The following is a 9,606-nucleotide window of genomic DNA, read 5'->3' on the forward strand; positions in this document are numbered from 1 at the left end:
TTTTTTTTTTTTTTTTTTTTTTTAGTTTTTCAAGACAGGGTTTCTCTGTGGTTTTGAAGCCTATCCTGGAACTAGCTCTTGTAGACCAGGCTGGTCTCGAACTCACAGAGATCCGCCTGCCTCTGCCTCCTGAGTGCTGGGATTAAAGGCGTGCGCCACCACCGCCCGGCTCATGCTTGTGTTTTGTGTGCACGATCCTGCTGGAGCTCTCGGACTGACAAGTGTGCACACGGGGTAGAGACGGGGTCCTGAGAGGAGCCTGATGGAAGTTCCTAAGTATCCAGTATCCATTGCTTACCACCGCCAAGTGTGGAGCCAAGGATCACTTCAGATCCTGTCCCCTCTTTCCCTAGGTGAGCGGGGCACAACCTTGTCTGGTGGCCAGAAGCAGCGCCTCGCCATCGCACGTGCCCTCATCAAGCATCCCACTGTGTTGATCCTGGATGAGGCAACCAGTGCCCTAGATGCAGAATCTGAAAGGGTAGTGCAGGAGGCATTGGACCGGGCCAGCGCTGGCCGCACCGTGTTAGTCATTGCCCACCGGCTCAGTACTGTTCGTGCAGCCCACTGCATCGTCGTCATGGCCAATGGCCAAGTCTGTGAGGTCAGTCGGGCTGGGAGTGGGCAGTGGCTCAGGTAGCATAGCTAAGCTATATGAGCACCTGGCTTGGCTCCAGGTGCTTGAGGTCATGTTCTGGGAACAACACCCCAACAGACCAAGGTCTTCCTGTCTGCAGATAAGCTCTGACCTCTGGGAGAGGTGAGCTGCAGGCTCCCAGGACCAGAGCATGTGTATGTGTTGGTGAAGAAACTGAGGCAGAGCGCAGAGCTGGCCAGGGGCTCAGATATCGCATCAGGGACTTGTGGTTTTGTTTTGTTTTTTGAGAAACCTATTTAGCTTTTTCTGTGTAGCCGTGGCTGTCCTGGAACTACCTCTGTAGACCAGGGACTTGTACGAGAGCAGTCAGGGGCAGAACTCAGAGCCTATGCATGTATATCTCACAGCCCAGCCGAAGGAGACACAGGAGGGATCAGACCTCTCAATGTCAGCTGAGCAGGAGGTGGCATTGACTAATCAAGCTATGTCCGAGGTGTTTCATTTAAAATGAGCCCGGAGTTGTCAAGTGTCTCTATAAGGGGCACTAGCTTAAGTGACTGGGAGCCTAACAGGTAGTTGAGGCTGGGGCTCACTCTAAGCTTACCTCTGTTGAAATGATACTCCTTCTGTCTCCAGGCTGGGACCCACGAAGAACTCCTTAAAAAGGGCGGGCTGTATGCAGAGCTTATCCGGAGACAAGCCCTGGATGCCCCACTGACCTCGGCCCCACCTGCAGAGAAGCCTGAAGACCCCAGGAGCCCCCAGTGGAAAGCCTGAGACCCCACCCTGGGGTCAGGTCACTGCCAAGAGCCAGTCTGGGGCTGGAGCTCTGCTGGGGACAGAGCTCTTAAGGGGCCAGTGTGGGGTGTAGCCTGCGCTCCTGCTCCCATAAAGGATCTGGGCCTAGCAGCTGGGGTGGGAAGGTGACTTTCCTCCCACCTGCCCTGGCTCAGCTCTGTGATTACTGTGATGTACAAGGTGAGGCAGAGTCCCTGAGGCACCTCTGCTTGACTTTTTCCCTCTGCCCCAGTTCTACCCAGCACTCTAAGGTTATTCAGGCCCTCACTGCGGGGACTGAAAATTCATGGTCTGGCCAGGCCTGGTAGAATGGGTTGTAATTCAGGCACTTGGGAGACTAAAGTAGGATCGAGGGGTTCAAGGCCACCCGGAGACCCTGTCTCAAATAAATCCTAAATAAATAAATATAATAAAAGACAATTTTAAAAGAGACTAAGGCTGTAGCTCAGTAGCAGAGTGCCTGACATATAGGAGAGCCTAGATTTGAGCCCTAGCACTGCAAATAAAATAATAAAATCCAGGGTTGGGAGTAACCCGGGACCTCAGACCTAGGCTCCACCTCACCCTAGGAAGGACCATACATCCCTAGCCTTACCCTTGCATTCCCCACAAAGCCACAGCCATGGTCTCTGGCAGGATGAAGTGGTAGCAGTCTATTGTACAAGAAGCACCCAGCCTGCCTGGCTGTTCCCTGTGTGCTTCATATCTGACCTGGTGAGACTATAAAATCGAGGAGACATTAAAGAGACTGAGACTGGGCCATGTGCCCAGATACAGGCATGGTGGTACAGACCTGTAATCCCTGCAGATGGCAGGTAGAGGCGGGGTGATCAATTTGAGATCATCCTTGGCTACATAGAGTTTGAGGCTAGCATGGCTTTTGTGAGAGCCTGCCCCAAAGGTGGAAGACACAGCTAATACACAAGGCAATATGAGGTTCATATGAGTAGCCATAAGGATCATGGAAGTGGTGGGATGGTGGCCTCAACTTGACTGGGGATAAGCAGACAGCCTGAATGACATGAGCTTGTGGCCCCAAAGCTGTAACTGAGGCAAGTTGGGGCCTCCATTGGCTTCTCAGGTGTCCAGGGAAGCATGCAAAGGACCCCTTAGATGGCACTGATGCTCCCAGAGCTGCCAATGCATTCATCCACTTAACTTACTCCCAAAGGGTGATGGCCTTTAGCCTTGGTACTGTAGATTCCCACTGAGAATCCATCCCCGGCCAGGTTGTAGGACTCTGTGCAGGCCAGCAAACCAGGGCAGGGGAAAGGTGCTGTAACTTCATGTTCAGACAAACATTTCATACTTTTCATGTGGCAAAGGATAATAGTTTTTCAGGAGTGATGGGCACGGACTGCAGAAACAGCTGCTGCTGGAGGCCAGTGTAGAGGCTCAGTGAGCACAGAAACTGAGGTGGGTCTTGTGGTTAGGACCATATACTTCTGTGAGGACAAGGAACCCAAGATCCCTAGTCCACAGTGCCCTGGTTCAGTATCTGTAGTGACAGTCCTGGAAGCTGAGTTCTGGGTGGCTTCAGTTGCCTCGGCACCACCGTGCCCCACACCCCTGCCAAGTGCAGCTTAGAGAAAGGCCTCTGCTTTCCATAGGAATTCCCCTGTCTGGCCCTACCCTTGGTCCAGTTGGGGCATAAAATCTTTTTCACGGGGCAGCCAGCCAGCCTAGTGGCTCAGCGTCATGCACAGTCACCTGACTGGCAGTGTACACATCACTTAGTGTGAGTCTAAGCCCCTTGACAGCCACAGGATGGCTACTCACCAGGGAATGGGACCCTATGACCAATGGCTGGTGACCCTACCCTATCACCCTGGCTTGACTCTGCCAGCCCTTCAGTAGAGAACAGCAGATTAGCTGGGCTTCCTCTCAAAATACGTTTCCAAGAGTTAAGGGGGACATTTTATAACAAGGCCCTTAAAAGCCACAGTGCAGTGCAGTGGTCCCAGAAAGCAGTCAGACCTGTGCCCCAAGCCATTTTAGTCACCTATCTTTCGTAAGGTGTTACTTGCCACTAAACCTGGGACAGTTTCTGAGACTGAGCCCAGTGTACATACAGTCAGAGGCAGCGCACTATGCGGTTGGTGGAACTACATCCCCACCACTCAAGGCCAAAGCTACCAGAATGAACCTGGTCTCCAATGCTTTTCAACGACACGGAATATAAATACAGTTCTGGAGCCAATGAGAAACACCTGCCACCAAACCGAAGGCCCTGAGTTTCATCCCCAAGACCCACATGGTGGATGAGCGCACCCACAAATTTTCTTCTAACTTCACACACATTGTGACACACACCCCCAGTAAATAATAAATGAAACATTAGAAGAAAGTGTATGTAAATAGTGGGTGTATCTGATTACTCTTGAGCATACTAAGGTTTTGCCCAATTCCCAGATACACAAGAGTATAGAATTTACCCAGCAGAGACCTTGCAGTCCCTCAGATGCCCTCTAGCACTCTGCCAAGCCAGCTAGCACTGAGCTTCTGCTAGTCCTCCAGCTCGAGAGTGTACACACCCCACCCCTACAGCTCTACCCTTCTCTTCTGAATTCCTGGAAGTAGCTCCATGCCTTGGATCACATGCTGCCTTTGCCCCGTGGGGGGGGGGGGTAGGGCCTGGAATGCCCTCCTGGCATCCTCCCTGCTCAAGACTAAAAGGAGTACAAAATGACACAGCTGCTATTAGGGTGGGGGTAGCGGATCTGGTCACAGCTATCAAATTATAAGGCAGTAGTCAAAACCCAGGAACTCAGGGAGTTTATGACTGATCGCAAAGCTGGTATTGAAAGGCTGGACTCCTCGGTGGTCATCAGAGAAGACATAGACATCACCTCTCCATGATGGTGTTGGACCACTTTCAGAAATGAGGAAGCTTTTCAGGTGCCAGAGGTCATGATCCTAGAATATGTTAATCAAGAGAGGGAGGTGTCAAGTCACATGGTACCCTGGCTATTTTGCGGGGTAGCAGGAGAGTCCATAGTCATTGTGGAGGAATATAGCCTCACAAACAAGAGGGCGGGAGAATGAGGAGGTGGGGTCTGGGTCACCGGGTCAAGCCGGACACTCAAACACAGAAAGCCATTGGATATGGAATCTGAAGAGGGCCTAGTCATGCAGGGTGCTGGGGGCATAGGAAAAGAAGATCTGCTTGTGCCAAACCTCCCACCACTCTCCAGCTTGGTCAAGAGCCAGGTCTACTCTGCGAAAGAACAAATGGTTATGCCAGGTGAGTTCATGGAAGGGCAGGAAAGGCAAAAGGAAAGAGGGGCTGAACCAAAAATCAGCAGATAACCCTCTGGTCTGGCATTCAGGGGCTGTGACTGGGAGCCTGAGGGGCCCCAAAGGCATCCCCAACCCCAATACATGTCTGGGTTTCCTTCAAGCCCTACCCAGCATTGCTGCGGTTTCCTCCTGGCGCCTCTGGTCTCTGACAGCAGTGACTCCCCCCGTGCTGCACTAATGGCTCAGCCTGGGGCCCCAGGGACCTTCCCTACCCCCCAGACTGCTCTGCTGGCCCCCAGCCCCCCTCATGCTGAAACCTAATCCTCTGCAGCAGCTTCAGCTCAGTCCTGCTCTCCAGCCCCTGCCTGCCACTACCTCCTGCGCCCTACCTGGTCCTTACTGCAGAGCCCCAGCTCCAAGGAACCAACGCCTGTTCTGGGGAAAGCAGAGCTGGACCGAAATTCATCTCATCCAGTCCTACCAGGCCAGTACCTCTCAGTCTCTACCCTCTTTTCTACCTTCTCCTTTGCTCTCCTCCCTATTCCTCGCTGAGCCACTTAACTCCCTTTTCAATTCCCCAACTGTCCTATAAAACAGCCTCTGTCACTCCTTGGAGACCCTGTACCCAGTCATCAGTCCCTTCTCTGGCCTATAGCCATGAAACCCCCCTCAGGACTGGAGGAGGCCCAGCGGCGACAGGCCTCAGACATCCGGGTGTTCGCCAGCAGCTGTACAATGCATGGTCTGGGCCACGTCTTTGGCCCGGGAGGCCTGACTCTGCGCCGTGGGCTTTGGGCCGCAGCTGTGCTCCTGTCGCTGGCGGCCTTCCTCTACCAGGTGGCTGAGCGAGTGCGCTACTACGGGGAGTTCCACCATAAAACCACCCTAGATGAGCGGGAAAGCCACCAGCTCACCTTCCCAGCGGTCACTCTGTGTAATATCAATCCATTGCGCCGCTCCCGCCTCACACCCAATGACTTGCATTGGGCTGGGACAGCATTGCTGGGCCTGGACCCTGCTGAACATGCTGCCTACCTTCGTGCCCTGGGCCAGGGCCCTGCACCGCCTGGCTTCATGCCCAGTCCCACCTTCGACATGGCACAACTCTACGCCAGAGCCGGCCACTCCCTTGAGGACATGCTACTGGATTGCCGCTACCGTGGCCAGCCCTGTGGGCCTGAGAACTTCACAGTGGTGAGCCAAATGCCCTGAGACCATGTCTAAAATCCTCGGCCTTGTTAGCCCAAGATTCCCCCAAAACAGGGAACTTTAATACCCCTGGGTATTCCTTCCTGCCTGCCAGCCACAGGCTCTCCACTCACCAAGCCATTCTGTCTAGTCTAGGAAGTGGCTTCTGGGGGTTCTCTCCAGCTCACAATTAGACATTTGTGCACCTGGCTATGCCTCTCGGCAAGGACACTGACTCAAGCAGGCTGCAGGGCCAAGGGCCAGCTGGTAGAGATACTACTCCTAGGGTAAAATTCAATACCCTGGGCCTATTCTGGGGCAGAAGACCCCTCTCTGCTAGGAGAGGACTTTCTTCTGTCTCATCCAAATTTTGTCACCCCAAAGGAGGACAATAATAGATCCATTGCCTTTTATTCCAATTACTCCTATCAGCTGCACCCAGGACTTTGGTGAGAGGCAGAGGAGCTGGAGTGAGTAGGGAAGTCTCCCCACTCCACATATCTATATATGAGGCTATATATGAGGGCACTGAGATGTGGGCTTCAGAGTTCTTTCAAGGAGAGTGGGAGACTGCATGAGACTTGGTATCAAAATGTCCACAGCATAAAACAAGCACAGTAGGGCACACCTTTAATCCCAAAGCCTGGGAAGCAGAGGCAGGAGGAGCCCTGTGAGTTACAGGGAGCCTCATCGGCACAGTAGAGAGAAAGTGTATCAAAAAAGAAAGAAAGAGTCTTAGGGCAGGGTGGAAATTCAGCTAGATCACCTAGATTTAGTAACCTAGGTCCAGTCATCCCCTGCCCCACCAAGTATTTAAGCAACACAACACATTGAGGGGGGTAAGATCCAAGGATTTGTATAGCAATTCATACCTATAATCCCAGCACTTGGTATGGAGGCAGGAGAACCAGAAACTGGAGGGCATCTCGGCTATATAGCAAGCACCAGACAAGCCCAGGCTGCATGCCCCACCACCCCAAAAGAAAAAAAGCCCCAAATGACAAAAACAAAGAGAAGGGGTCAAGGAGGGGAGTACTCCCATGCCCAAGGGCTTGCTTAAGAGAGGGGCTATTCCTTTCTGTCCCAGATCTTCACTCGCATGGGGCAGTGCTACACCTTCAACTCCGGTGCTCACGGGGCAGAGCTGCTCACCACCCCAAAAGGTGGTGCTGGCAACGGGCTGGAGATTATGTTGGATGTACAGCAGGAGGAGTACCTGCCCATCTGGAAGGACATGGGTGAGGGGCACAGGGTCATTTGCCTGTGAGGAGGGGTGAGGGGGGAGGCATGCATGAGGCTGGGAAATCACAGAGACCATGGGAAGGAGAGGAGGCAGGTGTGCAGGGAGGAGTTTCAAAGTGCATCTTGTGAGAAAAGACAGGGCTGGCTTTTCCAAATCCTGAGGAGAGGAACAGCCAAGGGATTCTCTCCTGGGAGTGGAGTGTCTGGGGCCTTAAAGGCCCCTCCCTGCAGAAGAGACCCCGTTTGAGGTGGGGATCCGAGTGCAGATCCACAGCCAGGAGGAGCCCCCTGCCATTGACCAGCTGGGCTTCGGGGCAGCCCCAGGCCACCAGACTTTTGTATCCTGCCAGCAGCAGCAAGTATGTTGGTTCCCACCTGCCCCAAACTCCTACCCACCTCAGAAGACCCTCAGACCCCAAGCCACAATGCCTCGGCTTGTTTCTGGGGCCCTCACCCCACAAACTTCTATTAATGCAGCCTCCTTAACCTTGTCCCTCCACAGCTGAGCTTCCTGCCACCACCCTGGGGTGACTGCAATACTGCATCTGTGGACCCTGACTTTGATCCAGAGCCCTCTGATTCCCTGGGTTCCCCTAACTCCAGCCCCAGCCCTCCTTATAGTTTAATAGGGTGTCGCCTGGCCTGTGAGACCCGCTATGTGGCTCGGAAGTGTGGATGTCGAATGATGCATATGCCTGGTAAGAAGCTGGGGTCTGTTGGGAGTAGGGAATGGGGGTACCCTAGGGGGCGCTCTTGGGCTCCGTTCTCATCGCCCTATCCTAGGAAACTCACCAGTGTGCAGCCCCCAGCAGTACAAGGACTGTGCCAGCCCAGCTCTGGGTAAGGGCACAACTCTTCAGCCTCCCTGTCCCGTCCCCATCCACTCGGCTGTTGACCTCAACCCTCTTGCTGAGTGGTCCTGATCCTTGCTTTCGGGCCTGCCTGCAGACGCCATGTTGCGAAAGGACACGTGTATCTGTCCCAGCCCGTGCGCCACTACGCGCTACGCCAAGGAGCTCTCCATGGTGCGGATTCCCAGCCGAGCTTCAGCTCGCTACCTGGCCCAGAAATACAACCGCAGCGAGACCTACATCGCGTGAGCAAGGGCTGGTAGCAAAGCTGGAGGCACAGTGCCTGAGTCGAGGGGTTCCTAGCAGGGAACAGGACCAGAGCCCTTCTGCACACAGCCCAGGCTGGATTCATCTCCACATCATAACGGGTTCTGGGACTTTGGGCAAACTACTTAAACTTTCTGACTTGGGGGATGAGAAAAACCCCAGGTTCTCCAAACTGGCCAGTGCATCCACACCTACTTCTACCTGGCACCAGGTGACGTAAGCAAACAATTCAGGCTTCTTTTCCTCCAGGGAGAACGTACTGGTTCTGGACATCTTCTTTGAGGCCCTCAACTATGAGGCGGTGGAGCAGAAGGCGGCCTATGAGGTGTCAGAGCTGCTGGGTGTGTATGGAGTACCTGGGTCTGCAGAAGTGTGGATCGGGCAGGTGACTGTGAGCTGACAGCAGTCTGCCTCCACAGGAGACATTGGGGGACAGATGGGACTGTTTATTGGAGCCAGCCTGCTTACCATCCTCGAGATCCTCGACTACCTCTGTGAGGTGGGACAGAACCCCAGACATGATGGGGAGGAATCAGGCCTCAAGTGTCCAGGGAGGTGTATGTTGGCCACCTATTCCTGTCGCTTGCCCCCAGGTTTTCCAAGACAGAGTCTTGGGGTATTTCTGGAACAGAAGGAGCTCTCAAAGGCGCTCTCGCAGTACCCTGGTAACAGTCCTCTCCCCTCCCCCACCCCCTAGCATCATAGGCCTCACCCCAGACCTTAAATATTTGGTCCAGGAGCTATCATGTGCAGCCATCTTGGCTGGTCTCCACCTGACTCTCCCTTTTCCTACAGCTTCAGGAAGGGTTGAATGGCCATCGAACACATGCTCCCCACCTCAGCCTGGGCCCCAGGTAATATAAGACATACCCCATAAGGTCAAGGGACAGGACAGGTCAAGAGGAAGAAACTCAGGTCTAGGGTGAAATAGGTGGAGGGGTCCCGCTCAGTGCTGTGGTTTGTCCCACCAGGCCTCCTACCCCTCCGTGTGCTGTCACCAAGACACTCTCTGCCTCCCACCGCACCTGTTACCTTGTCACAAGGCTCTAGACCGGCTGTGAGCACCTGGCTGCAGCGTGACATCCTGGACATGTCCAGCCTGTACATCTTTGCCGTCTTCAGGCTAATAAAGCTCTAGTGCATGTGCCTCAAGGGTTGCCTTACAGATCAGACTCTAGCAGAGTCGGTGCCAGCCTCCCCATTTCCGTCCACTGTCCAGCTGGGACCTGGGTCCAAGTTAGGCTTTACAACTCTCTGGGGGGGAGGGTAATCTTAAGAGACCAATCAATTGCACCTTAGTGTTAATGAGCTTATCAAATCCATTTTAATTTTTTTTTTTTTTTGAGTAATGGGGACTGAGATCGGGGTCTGGAGGACGCCTGCTATGCAGTGTTCTCCTGCAGAAGTGCATCCCCATCACTT

General features: G+C 53.7%; 2 protein-coding genes across 4 annotated transcripts in view; both read left to right on the forward strand.

Moving 5' to 3' along the window:
* Abcb8 (ATP binding cassette subfamily B member 8) overlaps positions 1 to 1,828 on the forward strand; it is a 15,818-nt gene extending 13,990 nt beyond the window's left edge. For both annotated transcript variants that reach the window (XM_050123752.1, XM_050123753.1), the window contains 2 exons: positions 354 to 604; positions 1,235 to 1,828. In XM_050123752.1, coding sequence (XP_049979709.1) covers positions 354 to 604; positions 1,235 to 1,375 — 392 coding nt within the window. In that variant the 3' untranslated portion in view covers positions 1,376 to 1,828. The remainder of the gene's footprint in view (positions 1 to 353; positions 605 to 1,234) is intronic.
* A 143-nt stretch (positions 1,829 to 1,971) lies between these two features.
* Asic3 (acid sensing ion channel subunit 3) lies at positions 1,972 to 9,368 on the forward strand. 2 transcript variants are annotated; one of them, XM_050123755.1, is made up of 11 exons: positions 1,972 to 5,830; positions 6,912 to 7,062; positions 7,298 to 7,425; positions 7,569 to 7,764; positions 7,850 to 7,906; positions 8,015 to 8,162; positions 8,434 to 8,525; positions 8,604 to 8,683; positions 8,778 to 8,849; positions 8,980 to 9,038; positions 9,156 to 9,368. In XM_050123755.1, exons 1-11 carry the CDS (start codon positions 5,294 to 5,296, stop codon positions 9,232 to 9,234), a joined length of 1,599 nt encoding a protein of 532 aa, XP_049979712.1. In that variant the 5' UTR covers positions 1,972 to 5,293; the 3' UTR covers positions 9,235 to 9,368. The 2 variants fall into 2 exon arrangements, with proteins under 2 accessions (XP_049979712.1, XP_049979711.1); XM_050123754.1 differs by having other exon boundaries at positions 8,604 to 8,849.
* Positions 9,369 to 9,606: the final 238 nt, after the last annotated feature.

This window comes from Alexandromys fortis, unplaced genomic scaffold (assembly GCF_014885135.2).
Source record: "Alexandromys fortis isolate MF-2015 unplaced genomic scaffold, M_Fortis_MF-2015_v1.1 scaffold_217, whole genome shotgun sequence".
NCBI classification, from domain to species: domain Eukaryota; kingdom Metazoa; phylum Chordata; class Mammalia; order Rodentia; family Cricetidae; genus Alexandromys; species Alexandromys fortis.

What these genes read in the sequence shown, in the direction of transcription:
- Asic3 (XM_050123754.1), top strand. Translation starts at nt 5,294, where the DNA reads ATGAAACCCCCCTCAGGACTGGAGGAGGCCCAGCGGCGACAGGCCTCA. An exon ending in TATCCTGCCAGCAGCAGCAA is followed by an intron (nt 7,426 to 7,568) that starts GTATGTTGGTTC and finishes GTCCCTCCACAG; the next exon opens with CTGAGCTTCCTGCCACCACC. An exon ending in TGAGGTGTCAGAGCTGCTGG is followed by an intron (nt 8,526 to 8,603) that starts GTGTGTATGGAG and finishes CTGCCTCCACAG; the next exon opens with GAGACATTGGGGGACAGATG.